This window comes from Saccopteryx leptura, chromosome 9 (assembly GCF_036850995.1).
Source record: "Saccopteryx leptura isolate mSacLep1 chromosome 9, mSacLep1_pri_phased_curated, whole genome shotgun sequence".
Classification (NCBI taxonomy): domain Eukaryota; kingdom Metazoa; phylum Chordata; class Mammalia; order Chiroptera; family Emballonuridae; genus Saccopteryx; species Saccopteryx leptura.
This window is the reverse complement of record NC_089511.1, coordinates 38,268,762-38,293,579: the sequence shown is the minus strand read 5'-3', so window position 1 is coordinate 38,293,579 and position 24,818 is coordinate 38,268,762. Positions and strand designations below refer to the sequence as shown.

The following is a 24,818-nucleotide window of genomic DNA, read 5'->3' as shown; positions in this document are numbered from 1 at the left end:
CCAGGGTGCTCTGCCTGATCTGGGGATTAAAGAATCCTGACTGTGCTTTCCCCATGAGCAGCGAGTGGACCCTTACCACCAGGGCTGAGAATGACTTTCAGAAAATAGTGTGCCTCCAGAAGATAACTAGTCTTCTCAAAATTAAACCTGTAAGACAGGTGTGCCCGAGTCGGGTTACTCTGCGACCTCCTCCTAACCCAGGCCCGTCCGCGTGAAGGGCCCTCTCCGCGCTCCTCGCGCCAAGGCGCGGCCCAGTCGGGATCCGACCCCGCAGTGTGCTCACGTCCGTCCCCCTAGGCCCGCTCCCTCCACACGGTGACCGCGGAACTGCTGCAGCCAATTCTTCCCCAACAGCGGCCCGGCGTCGAATCGTAATACCTTTCCTCCGGGACCGCCAGGCTGCAGCGGTACTCGAGGTCCTGAGGCCCTGCACACCAGGACGCAGTTTAATAAACTGCTAAGCAATCCCAGTTGGATTACCGGCGCCAATTAGACGCACGACCCCGGAAGCCCGGCGCAGGGAACGGAGCCTTGCAGGAGCCAGTTGCGCAGGCGCCTGGAGGAGGCTTTGACCGTCCCGGCGCCGCTTCCGGGCCAACATGGCGGCTGCGTGCCTGCTGTTGCGTGCCCTCCACCGATGCCAGGGGCAGGGTCCAGGGCGGATACCGGGCCTCTGCTCGGCCTGGGGCCCCGGCCTGTACGCCGGAACGGGGAGGAGCTGGCCATACTTCGTCCACAGGACTCCGATGTGTGTCGCCGGGGTTGGAGGTCAAGCACTGCAGGTAACCCAGGTCGCGTAAAAGCCGCTCCGCCGGGGCCTGGAGGAGGCAGCGCGTCCGCACAGGCCGGGTTTCGGTGTTTCCAGCCGGTACTTAGTGTGTTGGTATTTTCTGCTTGTCTTTTTTGCATTTTAAAATCGCAAACAATAAAAAAAAAAAAAAAGAAAGAAAGAAAAATCGCAAACAATAAGAGTCTCACCATTTCCTAGCAGAGAAGTATTTTACACTTGTCTTGTGTAGATCAGAGCCCATCCGGATGAATTTTGGCGCCTTCCACACAGTAGCTGGTCACAGCCCTCAGTGGCCACCTAAGGGATTTGTGTGAGTAAAATACCACGTAGCCATATTTTACTTTTGTCGTGTATCGTCATGTTACTGACACAAATTCGTAAAGCACTCTCTGTATGAAGGCTGTGTCCCAGGCCCTGCTAAGGTTGACATTTCATCCTGAAAGCATCTAAATCCTGGTGCATTTTTGGCTGATTTTTGCCCCATCCCTCTCTTAGGAGGTCAGTCCTCACGTTTTAGGACGAATTTTATTATTTTATTACATAATTTGAGGACCAATTTTAGATATAGTTCTATTCTAGTTTATTCTATTTTACTTTCCTGAACCTGAGGGCAACTATAGGAGTATTATACTTCCTTTTTTCCTTTTAGTTCTACTGAGAAGGAACATTGTTATGGTAAATTTGACCACTTTCTTATTCTGTAAAGAAAGGGCTGAAATAGACAATTCAGGCATACTTGTGAAATCTAAGCAAATTATCTCACCAATGGCTATAATAGTAATAAACTAAGTAAGTAGTTTCAACAGCCTTTGGGGCTGCCTCAGTGGTGGTGGCACAGTAGACAGACTGTCAACCCGGGATCCTAAGATCCCCAGTTTGAAGTTCTGAGGTGGTTGGCTTGAGCGCGGGCTTGCCAGCTGGAGCAAGGAGTCACTGGCTTGAGCATGGGATCATCCACATGGTCCCAAGGTTGCTGGCTTGAGCTCCCTCGTCAAGGCACATATGAGAAACAATCAATGAACAACTAAGGTGCTGCAACTATGAGTTGATGCTTCTCATCCCTCTCTCAAAAAAACAAAACTACAGTTTTTCGAGCTGACTTTGAATTACGATTTTTTGTGAGCTATATTTAAGTAACTGATGTTACTTATTTATTAGGCTCAGTCCATACTCTGGCCCTCCATTATATGACTTCTGGTCACTACTGAGCTAAGAACAGTAGTATTAAGTAACTGGGACAAACATGAAACCTATGTACTCTTACTGATCAATGTCACCCTGTTAAAGTTAATTTTCTTTTTTTAGAAGAGAGGAGGGTGGGAGGAGCAGGAAGCATCTGCTCCCATATGTGCTTTGACCAGGCAAGCCCAGGGTTTCAAACCGGCAACTTCAGCATTCCAGGTCGACACTTATTACACTGTGCCACCACAAGTCAGGCTAATTTTCTAAATAAAATGAAAAAATAAATAAACAAAATAAAAATGAATAGAAAAAAATGGGACAATAATTGTATAGACTAGAATTTTTCATTCTATTGCTGAAGAAAATTGCATGTAATATGCTCATTAAAGAATATTGAGCAGCCCTGGCCGGTTGGCTCAGCGGTAGAGCGTCGGCCTAGCGTGCGGAGGACCCGGGTTCGATTCCCGGCCAGGGCACACAGGAGAAGCGCCCATTTGCTTCTCCACCCCTCCGCCGCACTTTCCTCTCTGTCTCTCTCTTCCCCTCCCGCAGCCAAGGCTCCATTGGAGCAAAGATGGCCCGGGCGCTGGGGATGGCTCTGTGGCCTCTGCCCCAGGCGCTAGAGTGGCTCTGGTCGCAATATGGCGACGCCCAGGATGGGCAGAGCATCGCCCCCTGGTGGGCAGAGCGTCGCCCCATGGTGGGCGTGCCGGGTGGATCCCGGTCGGGCGCATGCGGGAGTCTGTCTGACTGTCTCTCCCCGTTTCCAGCTTCAGAAAAATGGAAAAAAATAAAAAATAAAAAAAAATAAAAAAAAAAAAAAAGAATATTGAGCAGGTGTTACTTTTCTCCATAGCATCAGCAGAGCAGGGATGAGTTAAGGAAAAAAAAAATAAGCACAAGTAAAACAAGTGAAAAAATTGGCAACACAGACACAGAAAAAGATAAATTGGCCTTTAAAACATGAAACACATTCAAGTGGGAGAATGTTCATCTTGAAAACAGAACTTTGGGGCCTGACCTGTGGTGGCACAGTGGATAAAGCAGCGACCTGGGACACTGAAGTTGCTCTGCTTCGAATCCCTGGGCTTGCCTGGTTAAGACACATATGGAAGTTGATGCTTCCCACTTCTCCCTCCTCTTTGTCTCTCTCTTTCTATCTCTATCTCTATCTCTTTCTCTCCCCCCGCCCATAAAAAAATCAATTAAAAAAATATAAAACAAAACAGAACTTTGAAAATACAGAGTGCTAAACTGTTGTAGTACCTGGAAATGTTCTACAAGGTGTGAGTGTCTGGAGATGTCAGGAACAAAGGGTCCTGGCAGTCACTGCGGCCTTTGGGAACCCTCTGCTCTTTTTGTCCTGTAGGACAGTGGTCCCCAACCCCCGGGCTGTGGACCAGTACCGGTCCGTGGGCCATTTGGTACCAATCCGCAGAGAAAGAATAAATAACTTACATTATTTCCGTTTTATTTATATTTAAATCTGAATGATGTTTTATTTTTTTTAAATGACCAGATTCCCTCTGTTACATCCGTCTTAAGATTCACTTTTGACGCTTGTCTCAGTCATGTGATACATTTATCTGTCCCACCCTAAAGGCCGGTCTGTGAAAATATTTTCTGACATTAAACCGGTCCATGGCCCAAAGAAGATTGGGGACCATTGCTATAGGAGAGTTATAAATTTCGAGGCACAGAATGATCGCTAATGCCCCGTGCATTTTTTGATTTGTTCACTTGCTTTCGATGATTTGCTGCATATTTTTTCTTTTGCTATTATATCAAAACTGTGAAATAATGCTCAGATGATTACTTCACATTTCAGGGCAATAGAACATCACAAATAAGTAAATATGAGGTCGCCGGTTTGAAACCCTGGGCTTGCCTGGTCAAGGCACATATGGGAGTTGATGCTTCCAGCTCCTCCCCCTTCTCTCTCTCTGTCTCTCTCTCCTCTCTCTCCCTCTGTCTCTCTCTCCTCTCTAAAAAAAAAAAAAAAAAAAAAAAGAACAAATAAGTAAATATTTGAGATTTTAGAAAAGATTTTGCATTAGGGAATTAGGCCACATTGCTTTGGTGTGCTATGATGTTGGTATGACTGATCCTGGGTGTTATTCCTTTTTTTTCCAGAGTTTTCAACTGCGACTGCTAACCCCTACCTTTGAGAGGATTCATGGATTGTTACTGAAACAGCATCTAGTCCAGAATCCAGTCAGACTCTGGAAGCTTTTAGGTGTGTATCTATTGAAAGACAAAAGTGACAGGCAAAGCCTGTGCCATTTGTGAATTCATTACAATACTGTTGCTGGTTTGATGTTGACAGAAAAATGAAATAACTAATAGGACCTTTGGCTTCTATTTATTATGAGCCCTTCAGTGCTCTGAAATAAAGTTTACAAAAAGGAGGATTGTAACAGACCATTTTTCCTCATTTTGAGTCTTTTTAAAAATATCTGGTGTGGCCCTGGCCGGTTGGCTCAGTGGTGGAGCGTCGGCCTGGTGTGCAGAAGTCCTGGGTTCGATTCCCGGCCAGGGCACACAGGAGAGGCGCCCATCTGCTTCTCTACCCCTCCCCCTCTCCTTCCTCTCTGTCTCTTTCTTCCCCTCCCGCAGCTGAGGCTCCATAGGAGCAAGGATGGCCCAGGCGCTGGGGATGGCTCCTTGGCCTCGGCCCCAGGCGCTAGAGTGGCTCTGGTCATGGCAGAGCTGTGCCCTGGAGGGGCAGAGCATCGCCCCTGGTGGGCGTGCCGGGTGGATCCCAGTCGGGCGCATGCAGGAGTCTGACTGTCTTTCCCCATTTCCAGCTTCAGAAAAATACAAAAAAAAAAAATATATCTGGTGTACAGTATAGCAGTAATTGGGCTGCTTGAAAAAGCTTTGTCATGTCTCTAGCCAGCTCCAAGAATGTTTATGGCTCATGTGTTTTATATCCAGAAGGTAACTAAAAACAGCCTGGAAATAATTTGTGCTCTCACAATAGAATTGCTTTTTATTAAAACTCTGTGGTATGTGATATCCTGCTGTCTCTTATGTCAAAGGATCTTAAGGATTGACATCTGTAATTTTACTTTCCCTTTATCTACTTGCAATAAGGAAAAAGTAAAATCTTCCAACTCTTTTTTTTTTTTTTTTTTTTTAGTGAGAAAGAGAGAGACAGGAAGGGAGAGAGTTGAGAAGCATCAACTCATAGTCGCAGCACCTTAGTTGTTCATTGATTGCTTTCTCATATGTGCCTTGAAGAGGGGGTGGGCTCCAGCTGAGCCAGTTGCTCAAGTTGACCTTTTGGTTCAAGCCAGCAACCATGCGGTCATGTCTCTGATCCCATGCTCGAGCCAGAGACTGTGCACTCAAGCGGGTGAGCCTGTGCTCAATCCAGCAACCTTGGTTTTTCAAACTGGTAACCTTAACATTCCAGGTCGCCTGACTAGGTGGTGGCGCAGTGGATAGTGCGTTGGACTGGGATGTGGAGGACCCAGGTTCGAGACCCCGAGGTCGCCAGCTTGAGCGTGGGCTCATCTGATTTGAGCAAAAGCTCACCAGCTTGGACCCAAGGTCACTGGCTCGAGCAAGGGGCTACTCGGTCTACTGAAGATCCGCCCGTGGTCAAGGCACATATGAGAAAGCAATCAATGAATAACTAAAGTCTCGCAACGAAAAACTGATGATTGATGCTTCTCATCTCTCTCCGTTCCTGCCTGTCTGTCCCTGTCTATTCCTCTCTCTGACTCTCTCTCTGTCCCTATTAAAAAAAAATTAAAATTATGTTCATAACTAATTTTCATTTCCTCACATTGACTAATTAAATATCCTTAATAAGTTGAAGTAGTTTATTCTATAATGTATAAATACTAAAAATGATAGAAGGAAATGCTTTAGTTCAAAGTTCTAAATCTTATGGATATAGGTTTTAGATGTTTTTTTTATTTGATTTGGTTATTTGAGAATATACTTTTCTTCTTGGTGTTCCCCTGTCATTGCAGATCTTGATTATTAAACACTTTTTCTATTCTTTATAGGTGGCCTTTACTATTTTAACACCTCAAGGAGGAAACAGAAGACTAAGGACCATAATAAGTCCAAGGGGAGGACCCCTGAAGACGATGAAGGTAGGTCTGTTGGCTGTTCTGGAATAATGGCTAGCTTGGTTGTCTTCACATGCACGTTCTAATCTAAGCAATAGTAAATGCATCTTAAAAGGAGGGCAAGTCCAGGCACCTGTGCTCGCCTCGCCCTGAACACACCTGTCTCCAATTCTTCCCTCCCTCCCTCCCTCCCTCCCTCCTTTCTTCTTTCCTTCCTTTCTTTACTCACTCCCTCCCTCCCTCCCTCTTCCCCTTCCTTCCTTCCTTCTTTCCTTTCTTCCTTTCTTTCCTTCTTTCTCTTTTGAGCAAAGCAGGGAAAGAGAGACAGACAGGAACATTGAGCTGTTCCTGGATGTGTCCTGGCTGGGGATCAAATTGGCAATGTTCAAATCAACAGAGCCATCCATCCAGGGCTTAATTTTTTATTGATTGAGTTTTAGAGAGAGGGAGGGAGCATTTATTTGTTGTTTCACTCAGTTATTCATTGGTTGCTTCCCATGTGTGCCCTGAACAGCGATCGAACCTGCAACCTTGTTTTGGGACGATGCTCTAACTGAACTAATCAGCCAGGGCCAATTTCTAATGTAATTGCAGGATACTTCCTGCCTGTCCTTTTATAAACGTCAGCACCTGTGTCCTTTTGCCTCTTCAGAATGCCTAAAGGCAGGTGGCATTTCTGTTCTCTGCATGGAAAAAGTGAATCTTAACCTGACTGGTGATGGTACAGTGGAAAGAGTATCAACCTGGGACACTGAGGTTCCAGCTTCAAAACCCTGAGGTGGCCAGCTTTTTTTTTTTAAGACTTTATTCATTTTAGAGAGGAGAGAGAGAGAGGTGGGGGGGGGGCAAAGCAGGAAGCATCAACTCCCATATGTGCCTTGACCAGGCAAGCCTGGGGTTTCAAATTGTTGACCTTAGTATTCCAGGTCGACACTTTATCCACTGTACCACACAGGTCAGGCCTGAGGTCGTCAGCTTGAGGATGGACTCATCTGACTTCAGCACAGGCTCACTAGCTTGAGCACAGGGTTGCCAGCTTGAGTGCAGGATCATCAATATGATTCCAAGGTCACTGGCTTGAGGCCCAAGGTCACTGGTTTGAACAAGGGGTCGCTGGCTCAGCTTGGGCCCCCTCACAGCTCCCCCATCAAGGCACATTTGAGAAGTGATCAATGAACAACTAAAGTGACGCAACTATGAGTTGATGCTTCTTATCTCTCTCCCTTTCTGTCTCTCTTCTTTCCTGTCTCTCTCTTTAAAAAAAAAATACATACATAAAGTAAATCTTGGATCTACTCTGAACTCAGAGTTCTGGGGCAGGAGGAAGGTGCCAGGAGTTCTTGGTTGAACCCACACTATACACATATGGTTAGTATTGCCACTGCCTCCGCAAGAACTGAGCTTGAAGCTGTCTATATCCTAATTAGTATTAATAACTGAGTAATGTGACTTGGGGGGTGGATTTATCTGATGGCTCTGAGAAAGAATTGTTCTTTTACAGTAAACAATATATCTTGCAATTTTTATTTTATTTTTTATTATTTTAATTTAGAAATTAAATTTAATGGAGTGACATTGGTCCATAGGAACACATGGGTGTCAGGTATCTATCTCTATAGCATGTGAACTATTCATTGCATTGTGTGACCGTCACTGTATTTTTGTACCCCTTTACTCCCCTCCCCTGCTCCCTCTGGTAACCATTTCACTTTGTCTATGTCCATGAGTGTCAGTTTTATATCTCACCTATGTGTGAAATCACATAGTTTTTAACTTTTTCTGATTTACTTACTTTGCTTAGCATAATATTCTGAAGGTCCATCTGTGTCGCAAATTACAGTATTTCATCATTTCTTATGGCTAGGTAGTCTTCCATTGTGTATATGTACCACATCTTCTTTATCCAGTCCTCTATCAAGAGATACTTTGGTTGTTTCCAGGTCTTGGCCACAGTGAATAATGCTGTATCTTGCACTTTTTTTTTTTTTTTTTTTGAGAGAGAGAGAGAGACAGGGACAAGAAGGAAGAGAGAAAAGGAAGAGAGATAAGAAGCATCAACTCATAGTTGCATCACACTGGTTGTTCACTGATTGCTTTCTCATGTGTACCTTGACTGGGGGTCTCCAGTTGAGCCAGTGACCCCTTGCTCAAGCCAGTGACCTTGGGCTCATGCTAGTGACCTTGGGGTCATGTCTGTGATCCTGCACTCAATCTGGTGAGTCTCCGCTCAAGCCAGCATCCTTGGGGTTTCGAACCTAGGTCCTTAGTGTTCCAGGCCAATACTCTATCCACTGCACCACCACCTGGTCAGGCTGTATCTTGCACTTTTTAAAGATTTTATTTATTCATTTTAGAGAGAGTAGAGAGAGAAAGAGGGAGGGAGGAACTGGAAGCATCAACTCCCATATGTGCCTTGACCAGGCAAGCCCAGGGTTTCGAACCAGCGACCTCAGTGTTCCAGGTCGATGCTTTATCCACTGCACCACCACAGGTCAGGCTGTATCTTGCACTTTTTAAAAGTACTGTTTTCGGCCCTAGCCAGTTGGCTTAGAGGATAGAGTGTCGAACCAGTATATGGATGTCCTGGGTTCGATTCCTGGTCAGTGCACACAAGAGAAGCAACCATCTGCATCTCTCCCTGCTCTATCCCCCTTCTCTCTCTCTTCCCTTCTCACTTCCAGTGTCTCAGTTGGTTCGAGCATCAGCCTGGGTACTAAAAATAGCTCAATTGATTTGAATATCGGCCCCAGGTGGGGGATGCCGAGTGGATCCCAGTCCAGATGCATGCAGGAAGTCTGCCTCACTATCTCCCCTTCTCTCACTTAAAAAAAAGTACTATCTTCAAATGTTATTGTGATGAATTACATACAATAACAATATTTGAGTGTTACTCATTAAGATAAATAATTTCAAAAGAATGGTTGGGGAGGGCACATGGTTCTTCAGAGGGGATGGGAAGGTAATGTTTCTTTTTTTTTTTGACAGAGACAGAGAGAGGGACAGATCGGAACAGACAGACAGGAAGGGAGAGAGATGAGAAGCATCAATTCTTTGTTGCAGCTCCTTTGTCTCCTTAGTTGTTCATTGATTGATTTCTCATATATGCATTGACTTAGGGGGCTACAGCAGAGTAAGTGACCCTTTATTCAAACCAGCATCCTTGGGCTCAAGCCAGCGACCTTGGGCTTCAAGCCAGCGACCATGGATTCATTTCTGTGATCACATGCTCAAGCTAGGGGCCCCATGCTCAATCTGGCGAGCCCGCGCTCAAGCTGGTGACCTTGGGGTTTTGAACCTGGGTCCTCTGCATCCCAGTCCAACACTGTCCACTGCACCACCGCCTGGTCAGAGTCTTTCTTTCTTTCTTTCTTTCTTTCTTTCTTTCTTTCTTTCTTTCTTTCTTTCCTCTTTTTTAGGAAGAGAGAGAGTACAAGAGACAGACAGGGAGGGAAAGAGATGAGAGGCATCAAATCATAGTTGCATCATTTTAGTTGTTCATTGATTACTTCTCATATGTGCCTTGGCTGGGAGATTATAGCTGGTGAGCCCACGCTCAAGCCAGCAACCTTGGGGTTTCAAACCTGGATCCTCAGCATCCCAGGTTAACACTCTATATATTGCACCACTACTTGCTTGGGCAGGAAGGTATCATTTCTTAAGGCAGGTGGTGGTAAAAGCTTTTGTTTTATTGTTATTAATAACTTACACAGGCCCTGGCTGGATGGCTCAGTTGGTTGGAGCGTCATCCTGAAGCATGGATGTTGCCAGTCCAGTTCCTAGTCGGGGCACATGTAGGAACAGATTGATGTCCCTGTCTCTCTCTCTCTCTCTCTCTCTCTCTCTCTCCCTTTCTCTGAAATCAATAAAATAAACACTTATAAAAATAAATAAATAAAATAACTTACTCAGGCCCTGGCTGGTGGCTTAGTGGATAGAGCGTCAGCCTGGCATTAGGGCGTCCCAGATTCAATTTCTAGTCAGGGGACACAGAAGAAATGACCCTCTGCTTCTGTCCCCTCCGCTTCCCTACCCCCTCTTTTTCTCCCCCCCTTCTCTCCTCTTCCCTTCCTGCAGCCAGTGGTTCAGGTGTGGCCCCGGGCATTCAGGATAGCTCTGTCAGAGCGTGTCAGCCTCAGGTGCTAAAAATAGCAAGGTACTGGACCATCAATCTTTTTTTTTTTTTTTTTTTTTTACAGAGACAGAGAGTCAGAGAGAGGGATAGATGGGAACAGACAGACAGGAATGGAGAGAGATGAGAAGCATCAATCATTAGTTTTTCGTTGTGACACTTTAGTTGTTCATTGATTGCTTTCTCATACGTGCCTTGACTGTGAGGCTACAGAAGACCGAGTAATCCCTTGCTCCAACCAGTGACCTTGGGTCCAAGCTGGTGAGCTTTGCTCAAACCAGATGAGCCCATGCTCAAGCTGGCGACCTTGGGGTCTCGAACCCGGGTCCCCCACATCCCAGTCCGATGCTCTATCCACTGAACCACTGCCTGCTCAGGCTGGAGCATCAGTCTTTGACGAGGTTGCTCTCGGTTGAGGTGCATGTGGGATCTATCTTCCCTCCTCTCACCTAAAAAAAAGTTACATGTGTATCACAAATATTTTTTAATGATGTTTATTGTCTAATCAAACTTAGAATACCTGAATTTATTATGAAGGTGTTTACTGTGTAGCTGTACTGTGTGGTGGTATTGGGAAGCCTTTTTTTTTTTCTTTTTTAATTTTTTCATTGATTTGAGAAAGAGACAGAGAGTGAAAGAGGGGGTGGCGGAGAGAGAGAGAGAGAAGCATCATCTTACTGTTCCACTAGTTGTGCAGCCATTGATTGCTTCTCATATATGCCCTGACCAGGGCTCAAACCTGTGCCCTTGGATTGAGCTGGTGACCTTGGCACTCTGGGACAAGGCTCTATCCATCTATCCACTGTGCTACAGGCCATGGCACCAAAATATAGGCTCTTAAGGGAGATGAGACACTACCATCTTAGTGTTGAGCTTTCCTGACAAAAGGATGTAAGGCATAGAGGGTGGGCTTGGCCTGCAGCCTGCATCTAACACTCCTCTGGTTCCTGCTCACAGAGGAGAGGAGGCGCAAGGAGAGGGAGGACCAGATGTACCGCGAACGGCTGCGCACCTTGTTCGTCATTGCCGTTGTCATGAGTCTGCTGAATGCGCTCAGCACCAGCGGGGGCAACATTTCCTGGAATGACTTTGTCAACGAGATGCTGGCCAAGGGTGAGGTGCAGCGGGTCCAGGTGGTGCCCGAGAGCGATGTGGTGGAAGTGTACCTGCACCCTGGAGCTGTGGTCTTCGGGCGGCCTGTGAGTGATGACAAGGGCATGAGCTTGGAAAGACCTTGAGATGCAAGGTCCCCCTTTTCACTCAGTCCCTGCCCATTCCCATTTTTTTGGTTGTTATAGCTTAGGTTTTCTTAAAAGATGTGAATATCTTTTTTTAAATTAATTGATTTTAGAGACAGAGGAAAAGAAACAGAAACATTCATTTGTTGTTCCACTTAGTTGTGCATTTATTGGTCACTTTCCATATGTGCTCTGATCGGGGATTGAACACACAACCTTGGCGTTTTGAGGTGACGCTCTAACCATCTGAGCTAACTGGCCAGGGCCAGATGTGAGTATCTTGATTAAAAGTAGAAGTCGTTGAAGGTTTTGAACGGTGGCCCACTAAGATGAAGCTTGAAACGGGAGAAGCATTGTTCCAGACAAAAGCTAGCGGGGTCCATAGCTGCCGTGATGCCTGTACACCAAGAGGAAGAGATGGGAGTAGTGACACAGTGGCCCCAGTGCTGACTCCCTCATACTAAGGACTAAGGAGAGAGGAGCCAGCTGTAGTCCTGAAGTTTTTTTTAATTTTTTTTATAGGGACAGAGAGAGAGTCAGAGAGGGATAGACAAGGACAGACAGACAGGAATGGAGAGAGATGAGAAGCATCAACTGTCAGTTTTTCGTTGCAAAACCTTAGTTGTTCATTGATTGCTTTCTCAAATGTGCCTTGACCGCGGGCCTTCAGCAGACCGAGTAACCCCTTGCTCGAGCCAGCAACCTTGGGTCCAAGCTGGTGAGCTTTTGCTCAAACCAGATGAGCCCGCGCTCAAGCTGGCGACCTCGGGGTCTCGAACCTGGGTCCTCTGCATCCCAGTCCGACACTATCCACTATGCCACTGCCTGGTTAGGCTGTAATCCTGAAGTTTTGCTAGTCGGTCTGGGCAAGTGGTGTGGTGCTGGCCTGAGGTCAGCAGACAGGATAGCTTTGTTAGATGCAGCTGAAGTGAGGTGACTAGGGGTTGCCAAGCAGAAATCTCTTGGTGGGTAGGGTTGGGACAGGAAACTAACAGCACTGTGAGGGGGTGGCCAAAAGACTGCAAGGACTGGCTCTTGGACAGGAGCAAGAAAGAAAGGGAACGAGGGACCTTTTTTATCTCTCAGCTCAGGCGTCCTACCCTCCCCCTAGAGGAAAACTCCAGCGTGGTCAGAACTGGAGAGTGGTGCCTTAGCCAGAGGAGAGGTGGCAGACACAGCACAGGGGTCTGGAGAGTGAAATTTCACACCAGGTAGGGGGGTGGGCATCAAAGATGGGGAGAGACATACTCTAGTAACAGTGGCCTAGTTGTCTGGCACTGCTGGGAAATGAAGTGGGGCATGTGGAAACTGCCCCAAAAGCTTGACTGTGTAAAACCCTTGGGCAAAAATGAATCACTCTTCAATCTTTGATTTCCTTCTGATTCTCCAGTAACTATAGTAGTTAGGTTCAAGAAAGGTAACAATGATACCAGAGTATATTCTTATTCTTTCCCCCTCCCCCAAATGAAAGGAGGGGAGATAGAGAGACAGAGTCCTGCATGTGCCCGGAATGGGATCCATCCAGCAACCCCCATCTGGGGCCAATGCTCTGCCTATCTGGGGCCCTGCTCACAACCGAGGTGTTTTTAGCACCTGAGGTGGAGGCTTCCTGGAGCCATCCTCAGCTCCCAGGGCCCATGTGCTTGAACCAATTGAGCTGCAGGAGGGGAAGAGAGAGAGAGAGAGAGAGAAGGAAGGGAGGGGTGGAGAAGCAGATGGTTGCTTCTCCTGTGTACCCTGACCAGGAATTGAACCTGGGACATCCACATGGCAGGCCTACACTCTACCACAGAGCCAACTGGCCTAGACCCACAGCTACTTTGTTAATTCATCTACTGATGAACACCTAGGTTGCTTCCATATCATGGCTATTGAAAGTAATGCTGAGCTTGACCTGTGGTGGCGCAGTGGATAAAGCATCGACCTGGAAATGCTGAGGTCTCTTGTTCAAAACCCTGGGCTTGCCTGGTCAAGGCACATATGGGAGTTGATGCTTCCAGCTCCTCCCCCCTTCTCTCTCTCTGTCTCTCTCTCTCCCTCTCTCTCTCCTCTCTAAAAATGAATAAATAAAATAAAAATAGAGAAAATAATACTCTTAAAAAAAAAGTAATGCTGAAGTGAACATAGGGTTGCATATATCTTTTAATTCGTGTTTTATTTTCTTTAGATAAGCATTTAGAAGTGGAATTGCTGGGTTCTTCTTTGTATCTTGTTAAAGCTTTTATGTTTTTTGTTTGTTTTTACACGTGAGAGAAACAGACAGACAGGAAGGGAGAGCAATGAGGAGTACCAGTTGTAGTTCTGTCACTTTAGTTGTTCATTGATTGTTTTCTCATTGTGCCTTGACCGTGGGGGCTCCAGCGGAGCCAGTAACCCCTTGCTCAAGCCAGCAACCTTGGTCTTCAAGCCAGCAGCCTTTGGGCTCAAGTCAGCTACCATGAAATCATGTCGATGATCCTAGGCTCAAGGTGGCAGGCCCATGTTCAAGCAGATGAGCCTGCTATCAAGCCAGTGACCTCAGGGTTTTGAACCTAGGACCTCAGCATCCTAGGTTGATGCTCCATCCACTGGTCAGGCTATATATACCGTTTATATTAAAGTCTGTTTGTCTTCCAGCTTTTTAAAAAGAAATTTTTTTTTTTTTGTATTTTTCCGAAGCTGGAAACGGGGAGAGACAGTCAGACAGACTCCCGCATGCGCCCGACCGGGATCCACCCGGCACGCCCACCAGGGGCAACGCTCTGCCCACCAGGGGGCGATGCTCTGCCCCTCTGGGGCGTCGCTCTGTTGCAACCAGAGCCACTCCAGCGCCCGGGGCAGAGGCCAAGGAGCCATCCCCAGTGCCCGGGCCATCTTTGCTCCAATGGAGCCTCGGCTGCGGGAGGGGAAGAGAGAGACAGAGAGGAAGGAGAGGGGGAGGGGTGGAGAAGCAGATGGGTGCTTCTCCTGTGTGCCCTGGCTGGGAATCGAACCCGGGACTCCTACACGCCAGGCTGACGCTCTACCACTGAGCCAACCAGCCAGGGCCGGGACTTGAGTTTTGAATCTGGGGCCTTAGCATCCCAGGTGTACTGCTACACTGTTTTTGAGCTTCCTTCTCATTAAAGCCTGTATACCTGGTGGAGTTTCACTTTAGGAAACTCTGCTCACTTTTCCTTAGTCTCTTCTCTATCTAGGAAAGGTTTACCAAGAAAAAAAAGACCCATTTAGGGCATGGCCGGGTTGCTAAATGGATAGAGCATTGTACTGGCATGCCAAGGTTATTGGTTCAATCACCCAACAGGGCATATATGAGAAGCAACCAGTGAGTGCACAACTAAATGGAACAACTAAGTAGAACAACACGTTGATACTTCTCTCTCACTCCCCCCATCAAATCAATGAGGGGAAAAAAGAGACCCACTTAGTTTAATTTCAGATTCAGCCAATGGTTAAATACAAGACTGCGGCCCTGGCCGGTTGGCTCAGCGGTAGAGCGTCGGCCTAGCGTGCGGAGGACCCGGGTTCGATTCCCGGCCAGGGCACACAGGAGAAGCGCCCATTTGCTTCTCCACCCCTCCGCCGCACTTTCCTCTCTGTCTCTCTCTTCCCCTCCCGCAGCCAAGGCTCCATTGGAGCAAGGATGGCCCGGGCGCTGGGGATGGCTCTGTGGCCTCTGCCTCAGGCGCTAGAGTGGCTCTGGTCGCAACATGGCGACGCCCAGGATGGGCAGAGCATCGCCCCCTGGTGGGCAGAGCGTCGCCCCTGGTGGGCGTGCCGGGTGGATCCCGGTCGGGCGCATGCGGGAGTCTGTCTGACTGTCTCTCCCTGTTTCCAGCTTCAGAAAAATGAAAGAAAAAAAAAAAAAAAATACAAGACTGCCCTGGCCGGTTGGCTCAGCGGTAGAGCGTTGGCTTGGTGTGTGAAAGTCCCAGGTTCAATTTCCAGCCAGGGCACATAGGAGCAGCGCCCATCTGCTTCTCCACCCTTCTCCCTCTCTCTCTATGTCTCTCTCTTCCCCTCCTGCAGCCAGGGCTCCATTGGAGCAAAGTTGGCCCAGGCACTGAGGATGGCTCCATGGCCTCCACCTCAGGCGCTAGAATGGCTCTGATTGCTGCAGAGCAACGCGCCAGAGGGGCCGAGCATCGCCCCTTGGTGGGCATGCCGGGTGGATCCCGGTCAGCCGCATGTAGGAGTCTGTCTGACTCCCCCTCGCTTCTCACTTTGGAAAAATGCAAAAAAAATTTTAAGAAAAAAAATACAAGACTTGCATTTTTGCCTTAGGAGACTGTGCATTCCCAGTCCAGTACTGAAGACTTGTCATTGTGTCTCTGTGCTCTGCATGCATGGCTGAGTGGGTCAGGTTGCTGAGTTTAAAATGCAAATGCCTCCTCCATTTTCTTAAAATATTTCTATTTGTGAAAATAAGAGAAAGCATATCTCTTGAAATTTTGTTATAATTGTGTTTGAGACAACTAAAATTTTTTAGGTGTGGAAGTAGTTTCTGAGTAACATCTATATGTTTAAGGGATCGGCAGTCTGTCCTGTTCATCACTCATGGTCCTTCTGCCTTCTGCCCCCAGAGGCTGGCCTTGATGTACCGAATGCAAGTGGCAAACATTGACAAATTTGAAGAGAAACTTCGAGCAGCTGAAGATGAGCTGAATATCGAAGGCAAGGACAGGATCCCAGTTTCCTATAAGCGTACGGGATTCTTTGGAAAGTATGTTGGTCAACTTTGTTGGCTTTTAAACTAAACTAGGCTTGACTTTGTAATGTGAGAAACAAACCACAACAAAAGTCTCAAACTGCCCTCCCTACAGTTTAACTAGACCCAGTTTTGAGAGGATAAATAATGGATGGCATGATGCTGGGAAATTTGGAGATGTATGAGCTTCACTTGTCTGGTTGCATTTATGAATTTAGTACATTGTGGAGTAGCTGTGTTCTACAAATAGGAAAATGGAATCGAAAAGGGAGAAACATGGATTTCCAGCAGAAATTCTTGGTTCTGCGATGCAGAGAGAAAGAGACCCTGGACCTTGGGCAGGCAGACTCCTTAGTAGGAGCACATCGGTCAGCACAGTCAGGCGCTGCTCTAATTGCATGCTGGGACCAACAGTGACAGAAAGCTGGGTGCAGAGAAATGTACTGTTGACTCCTGGACATACTTTGTAATTCTGATAAGACTCAGTGACTGACAAGCACATCTGTGAAATGATGTGTCTCTAAATTCTACAGCCCACTGGCTCCTGAAGGCTCAGGGCTCTGGGGCTACACCTTTGGTTACTATGAGTACAGGGCTGATGAATGGCTTCCTCTCTTCATTGGAGGACTGGCATCTCAGGATTGACTCTTTATTCTGGGCTTATTCTGTCTTAATAACCAAAATTAACAGACTCCTTTTGAAAACAAAATTTGTCGAACATGAAAACTTGCTCTTATTGGTTCATTACATATCACAAGGCTCTAGGTAATGGTGAATGTACAGCATCAGCTATTCTGGCTTCATGCCAAGGATATATACTGCCTCTAGTGTTTGCACATGCCATCTGACAATTTGGGAAAACTTTATGAACAAGGGTAATTGGTGAGCACTGGACAAGGAAATCCTTTTTTTTTTAAAAGGTTTTATTTATTCATTTTAGAGAAGGGGAGAGGGGGGGAGGAGCAGGAAACATCAACTCCCATATGTGCCTTGACTGGGCAAGCCCAGGGTTTCGAACCGGCGACCTCAGCATTCCAGGTCGACGCTGTATCCACTGCGCCACCACAGGTCAGGCAAGGAAATCCATTTTTATAGCCATTTGTTCTACATGTTGCTCTCGGAGGGAGGGTAACTCTTTTCGTCTTTGAAATGCCCTTGGTCCCTGGTCCCTGACTTTGTAAGGCGTGATTGTCAGCTGCCCAGCAGCCACTTCTGAACCTGTAACTGCCTCTCTTCTCCCACTAGTGCCCTCTACGCCTTGGGGATGACAGCAGTCGGCTTGGCCATCCTGTGGTATGTTTTTCGTTTGACTGGAATGACAGGAAGGGAAGGAGGATTCAGTGCTTTTGTAAGTTGTACAGATCACGTCTCAGCATTTGTGCGTTTGTTCTTGCCGAAAGCCTTTCCCGTAAACAACAGAATAAGTGCAAAGGAAAATAGCCTGTTGCAGAGGTCAGCCTGGAGCCATAATTTGGCAGTTTATCTTTCCTTCTGCTTTGGTGACTGGAGGGTCCCCAGTAACAAGCTTTAACTGAGCCCTCTGTCCTTGATTTGTGGGTGGCTGAGCCAAGGGAATTTATAGGGTGGCTTTATAAATTGTGCAGTTTTCAAAATTAGGTAGGGATGACTGCTTTTGTTTTCCCTACTAGCTGCACTGAGAAATTTTAAAAGGTTGTCTTTAAAAGAACATCTATAATACACTTTAAAAAATTGTTTTAGATGGGGGGATGAACACAAAATACAGTGTACAGAAGATGTGTTGTAGAACTATGCTTCTGATACCTGTATAATTTTGTTAATTAGCATCACCCCAAGAAATTCAATTAAAGAATAAAAAAAATTCTGTAGTTGTAGCATTTGTCATAAGATGCACTTCCCCTTCACGTCATTCCCTTCCCTGTTAGCCTTATCAGTAGAGGGACCAGGGAGGTGGAGCCGAGTCTGCAGAGGGCATCTCCTGTTTCTTTCCTGGGAACTGTTTTAGGGAGGAAGCAGGAGGTCCCCTGTAACAGGGACACAGAATGTCACTTCCTTGTTTCCACTTAGACCGTATTCCTGTGTCTGTAACTTAAGAGATACACCCTTACATGTGTTTATTTAGGGTGTTACTATATTTTACTCAACCAATTTAATAATTTTAACATATTTTGTGCTGTTTATTTTTATTTTTATTTTTTTACAGAGACTGAGAGTGAGTCAGAGAGAGGGATAGACAGGGACAGACAGACAGGAATGGAGAGAGATGAGAAGCATCAATCATTAGTTTTTCATTGTGCGTTGCAACACCTTAGTTATTCATTGATTGCTTTCTCCTATGTGCCTTGACCACGGGCCTTCAACAGACTGAGTAACCCCTTGCTGGAGCCAGCGACCTTGGGTTCAAGGTGGTGGGCTTTTGCTCAAACCAGATGAGCCCACGCTCAAGCTGGTGACCTTGGGGTCTTGAACCTGGGTCCTCTGCATCCCAGTCCGACGCTCTGTCCACTGCGCCACCGCCTGGTCAGGCGTGCTCTTTATTTTTATTGTTGTATTTGAATAATACACTGATGAATTCCATGCACATGCAACTTTTGAGTGCCTAATTGTTTGCCCAGTGTGCCTTCCTCAACGTAGATTGGTTGAAGTTTAAGTACTTCAGTAAGACCTTCAGCTATCCCACCTCATTGCTCTTCAGAAATTTACCAATTAACATTTCTACCAAGACTCCAGAATTGAGTGTTATTACATTACTTAAAAAATTTTTTTATTGGATTTATTGGGGTGATATTGGCTGATAAAATGATATAGGTTTCAGGTGTACAATCTATAATACATCATCTGTGTTTACATTACTTTTTTTGTGTGTTTTTTTACATTTATAATCAGAAAACAAAATTATACACTAGTGGGGAAAATCATATAGAAATATAAGATAGTTGATGCAAAAGATATTGTTAAAATTACCTAATTTGTGTGTGGGAGTTTTTGGTTTTATTTTTTTAAGGCAAATTGCTAGATGCCAGACAGCTTTCTTACTGTTAATGATGTAAAATAAACATTTCCTCTTGTGCGTCTGACATATGACCTTAACTGCCATCTGTGTGCATGAGTGGTGAGGGTGTGGGTTGGTTCTTCTGGGCAGTGGGAGGAGTGCCCATGAGCTCCTCCAGCAGAAGGGAGATGGGGACACGGGCTGGACAGGTGAAGCCAGCATGGAGGTGTGGTTCTCACTAGGAGTGCACAGCACCCTGCCCTTTGTTCTTCCTGCCCAGAATCAGCTTAAAATGGCTCGTTTCACAATTGTGGATGGCAAAACGGGGAAGGGAGTCAGCTTCAAAGATGTGGCAGGGATGCACGAAGCCAAACTAGAGGTCAAAGAGTTTGTGGATTATCTGAAGGTAAGTACACATGCTAAGCAGGAGATGGCTGTGAATGCTTTCCCCGAGGGGAGAACTACATTGATAGGCGTGTGTGCTGTGCAGTGAACTGTCATGCTGAGATGGGGGCACACATGTACTACATATGCTGGTGCCTGTTAAACTGGCAGTGTAGGCTAAATGCGTATTTGCTGACCAGCAGAAGGGCTGACAGTCGATCACTGAGTGCACCTGGAGCCTCTGGGACAGTGGCTCTTCCCAGAACCATGTGAATCATAGCTGATTCATGTTAGTATGTGAATTGATCTTCAGAGGCTTCACTTCTTGAAAATTCTGTTTGAGGCCCTGACTGGTTGGCTCAGTATTAGAGTGTCGGCCTGGCGTTTGGATGTCCTGGGTTAGATTCCTGGTCAGGACACACAGGAGAAGCACCCAACTGCTTCTCTTTCCCTCCCGCTCCCCCTTCTCTCTCTTTCTCTTCCTCTCCCATAGCCATGGCTCAATTGGTTTAAGCACGTGGGCCCTGGATGCTGAGGATGGCTCTGTGGAGCCTCCACCTCAGGTACTAAAAATAGCTTGATTGCAGGCATAGCCCCAGATTGGCAGAGCATCAGTCCCAGATGGGGGTTGCCAGGTAGATCCTGGTTGGAGCATCTTGGGAGTCTGTCTCCCCTCCTCTTACTTAGAAAAGAAGGAAAAGAAAATAGTAAATTCTGTTTGAAAAACTTGTGAGTCTCACATTATTTGCTGCTTTTCTAGAGCCCAGAGCGCTTCCTTCAGCTTGGTGCCAAAGTTCCGAAGGGTGCACTTTTGCTTGGGCCCCCTGGCTGTGGGAAGACACTGCTGGCCAAGGCCGTAGCGACGGAGGCCCAAGTGCCCTTCTTGGCGATGGCAGGCCCGGAGTTTGTGGAGGTCATTGGAGGTAGGCAGTGCTTGGGGGACTGCAGACAGGCTCGCCTGACCTTTTGTCCAGGATGGCCCTCCTTTCACACATTCTCCCTCAGGTGGCTGAATTAATGAGGATGTGGGGGAAATAGAGAAGGGAAAATAAAACCTGTATTATGGGAAACATTGTGTTTATGAAGAGAATTGGGTAATGATGTTCTTTAAAGTTGCTTGCACTTGTCCCCGAGTCCAGGAGGGTGAGCAGCCTTCAGGTGACCTCCTTTGGGACAGGGCTTGGTTTTGTTTGCATGAGTGGACTTTTGCTGAGATTTTGTTATCCTTAGTGGGTGGGCAGCTCAGGCCCTGAGCTCAAAAGTAGGATTCATCTCCCATTACGTGTCTGTTTCCTGGTCCTCTGTGTCCCCTCCAGGCCTCGGTGCTGCTCGTGTGCGGAGCCTCTTCAAGGAGGCCCGCGCCCGGGCCCCTTGCATCGTCTACATTGACGAGATCGATGCCGTGGGCAAGAAGCGCTCCACCACCATGTCTGGCTTCTCTAACACGGAGGAGGAGCAGACCCTCAACCAGCTCCTGGTGGAAATGGATGGTGAGTGCCTTCCCTGGCTGATTCTACACAGGGAAAGGGTTTCCAACTCTTTCAAAACAGTTGTTTTCTGGGTGGATTAGTCTGCTTATGTTCATCGTCCCAGAAACTCTCACTAAGGCTCATAGACCATTTTATTTTTCTCCAATTACTAGTCTGTACTGTTTCTCCACCTAACTACCTGCCACAGGTGAGGGTGATATTAGGACACAGAGAATCATTGTTTAATGGGTAATAACTTTGTAGAAACAAGGTCAGTTTATGAACTGTTTATCGCCTGACCAGGCAGTGGAGCAGTGGATAGAGCGTCGGACTGGGACGTGGACGACCCAGGTTCGAAACTCCGAGGTTTCCAGGTTGAGTGCGGGCTCATCTGGTTTGAAGCAAGGCTCACCGGCTTGAGCCCAAGGTCTCTGGCTTGAGCAAGGGGTCACTCGATCTGCTGTAGCCTCCCCAGTCAGGGCACTTATGGGAAAGAAATCAATGAAAAACTAAGGTGCCACAACAAAGAATTGATGCTTCTCATCTCTCTCCCTTCCTGTCTGTCTCTACCTGTTCCTTTCTCTTTCTTTCTTTGTCTCTGTCATAAAAAAATAAAAATTAAAAAACCCCACAGCTTTTATTTTTAAAAAATCAAGGGGGCTTGTCCCGTGGTGGTGCAGCGGATAAAGCATCGGCTTGGAATGCTGAGGTTGCTGGTTCAAAACCCTTGGCTTGCCTGGTCGAGGCACATATGGGAGTTCATGCTTTTTGCTCCTCCCTTCTCTTTCTCCCTTCCTCTCCCTCTCCCTTTCTCTCTCTCCTTCTCTCTCATTCTCTTTCCCCCCCTCTGTAAACTGAATGAATAAAATCTTTAAAAAAAAAGTCAAGGGAATAGTAAAGAGAAAAGGAAAAATAACTAGGAATATAAATGGCAGGTCAGGCCATGATGATGCTTTTCAGTCTTTTTTTTTTTAAGATTTTACTTATTGATTTGAGAGTATAGAAAGAGAAGAATGGTGGTGGTGGGGAATGGAAAGCATCAGCTCGTAGTAATTGCTTCTCATATGTGCTTTGACTGGGCAAGCCTGGGGCTTTAAACTGGCAACCTCAGCATCCATCGATGCTTTATCCACTGTGCCACCACAGTCAGGCTTTTCAGTCTTGAATGAGCCTGGTTGGTAGTACTGTTTTGTATGTCTCTGTATGCTGTCCTGGTTGAAGGGTGACCCAGCTGGAGGGTGAATGAAACAGGACATTCATGGAAACTGATGCATCTGTTGCACTCTTAGAAATGACCTCTGGAGTAGTTTCCATACAATATCATTTTTTTAAATTTAATGGTAATAACCCAGTAAAGGTGACATGGAATTATTTTCTCTTGAGCTACTTTGGTAAGATTCTTTTTGTGTTTGTATGTGTAGATATGGTATGTTTATTTTTATTGTGAAATACACTAATAAAATGGTAAGTATAAATTTACCATTTTAATCATTTAAAATTTTTTTTCCATTGATTTCAGAGAGAGAGAGGAAGAGGGAGGGGATGGGGAGGGAGGGAGGGAGGGAGAGAGAGAAAGAGAGAGAGAGAGAGAGAGAGAGAGATGGAGAGAAGCATTAGCTTATTCCACTTAGTTGTTCCATTTAGTTGCGCACTCATTGGTTGCTTCTTGTATGTCCCCGATTGGAGATCTAACCTGTGACCTCAGCATGCTGGGATGATGCTCTATCCACTGAGCCATCTGTCTAGGGCCATTTTAACCTTTTTTATTCTTTTTTTTTTTTTTTTGTATTTTTCTGAAGCTGGAAACGGGGAGAGACAGTCAGACAGACTCCCACATGCGCCCAACCAGGATCCACCCGGCACGCCCACCAGGGGGCGACGCTCTACCCACCAGGGGGCGACGCTCTGCCCACCAGGGGGCGATGCTCTGCCCCTCCGGGGCGTCGCTCTGCCGCGACCAGAGCCACTCTAGCGCCTGGGGCAGAGGCCACAGAGCCATCCCCAGCGCCCGGGCCATCCTTGCTCCAATGGAGCCTTGGCTGCGGGAGGGGAAGAGAGAGACAGAGAGGAAGGAGGGGGTCGGAGTGGAGAAGCAAATGGGCGCTTCTCCTATGCGCCCTGGCCGGGAATCGAACCCGAGTCCCCCACACACCAGGCTGGCCGACGCTCTACCGCTGAGCCAACCAGCCAGGGCCATTTTAACCTTTTTTAAAAGATTTTATTTATTGATTTTACAGAGGGCAGAACAAGAATTGTCAATTCATAGTTGCTTCACTTGAGCTGTTCATTGATTACTGTCATATGTGCCTTTCCTGGGCAAGCCCAGGGTTTTGAACTGGTGACCTCATTATTTCAGGTAGATGGTCTATCTACTGCACCACCACAGACCAGGCCATTTTAACCATTTTTCAGCATGCAGTGGCATTAAGTACATTCTTATTATTGGGCAACCATCACAACCTTCTCTCTCTAGAACTTTCTTATCCCAAACTGAAACTGTCCTCATTAAACACTAACTCTCCATTCCCTACACCTAGCTCCTGGCACCTACCCTGCTACCATCTGTCTATGAATTCAACTATTCCAGGGACTTTGTATAAATGGAATCATATAGTATTTATTCTGTTATGTCTGGCTTATTTCACTTGTGTCTGGCTTATTTCACTGAGTATAATGTCCTCAAGGTTCATCAGTTTATCTGTGTTGTTGCACATGTCAGAATTTTCTTCCTTTTTAAGGTTGAATAATACTCCATTGTGGTCCTGGTCGGTTGGCTCAGTGGTAGAGTGTCAGCCCCACGTGTGGATGTGCTGGGTTCGATTCCCGGTCAGGGCACACATGAGAAGTGCCCATCTGCTTCTTCACCCCTCCCCCTCTCACTTTTGTCTCGCTCTCCCCCTTCTGCAGCCATGGCTCGATTGGAGCAAGTTGGCCTTGGGTGCTGATGATGGCTTTATGGCTTTGCCTCAGGTGCTGAGAAGAGCTTGGTTGCTGAGCAATGGAGCAATGCCCCAGATAGACAGAGCATCACCCCTTAGTGAGCTTGCTGGGTGGATCCTGGTCAGGGTGCATGCAGGAGTTTATCTCTCTTCCTCCCTTCCTCTCACTGAATTAAAAAACAAATACTCCATTGTATATATAGACTACATTTTGTTTATCCATTCATCTGTTGATGGACACTGTTGGCTATTGTGACTAATGCTGCTGTGAACATGGGCATACAAACATCTCTTCATGTCCCAGATGTGTAAGATCCATTTTAGCTTTTCTTTAATCAGAATTCTAATTGTATTTCACCTATTGTAGATGAGGAAGACACTTTTCTCTCAATATATTTTTGGTTCTAAGAGAACCATTTATTTGTGTATTTATTTTCCTTTTTTTTTTTTTTTTACAGAGACAGAGTCAGAAAGGGATAACAGGGACAGACAGACAGACAGGAACAGAGAGATGAGAAGTATCAATCATTAGTTTTTTGTTGCGCATTGTGACATCTTAGTTGTTCATTGATTGCTTTCTCATATGTGCCTTGACTGCGGGCCTTCAGCAGACTGAGTAACCCCTTGCTCGAGCCAGTGACCTTGGGTCCAAGCTGGTGAACTTTTGCTCAAACCAGATGAGCCCGCACTTGAGCTAGCGACCTCGGGGTCTGGAACCTGGGTCCTCGGCATCCCAGTCCAACACACTATCCGCTGTGCCACCGCCCGGTCAGGCTTTATTTTCCTTTTTACAGTATTCTTACCATTTGGGATGTTTATCTGTTGTCCAGCATATGGACAGTTGAGTGTGATTGTAGGTGACTAAGGACAAAACTTTTTTAACCTTTCCTTTTGAAATAATTTCAGACTTACTGAAGGCTTTTGAAGGCTGATATGGCTATAAC

At 46.5% G+C, this 24,818-nt stretch overlaps 1 protein-coding gene across 2 annotated transcripts in view; it reads left to right on the top strand.

The window, feature by feature from the left end:
• The first annotated feature begins 539 nt into the window (after nt 1-539).
• Nucleotides 540-24,818, top strand: part of SPG7 (SPG7 matrix AAA peptidase subunit, paraplegin) — a 50,006-nt gene continuing 25,727 nt past the window's right edge. Inside the window, exons 1-9 of one of the 2 annotated variants that reach the window (XM_066348599.1) lie at nt 540-868; nt 4,106-4,208; nt 5,992-6,081; nt 11,144-11,385; nt 15,987-16,126; nt 17,357-17,459; nt 19,363-19,488; nt 20,227-20,389; nt 20,783-20,956. In XM_066348599.1, the coding sequence (XP_066204696.1) occupies nt 638-868; nt 4,106-4,208; nt 5,992-6,081; nt 11,144-11,385; nt 15,987-16,126; nt 17,357-17,459; nt 19,363-19,488; nt 20,227-20,389; nt 20,783-20,956 (1,372 nt within the window). In that variant the 5' untranslated portion in view covers nt 540-637. The remainder of the gene's footprint in view (nt 869-4,105; nt 4,209-5,991; nt 6,082-11,143; nt 11,386-15,986; nt 16,127-17,356; nt 17,460-19,362; nt 19,489-20,226; nt 20,390-20,782; nt 20,957-24,818) is intronic. The other variant, XM_066348600.1, reaches the window with a different exon arrangement.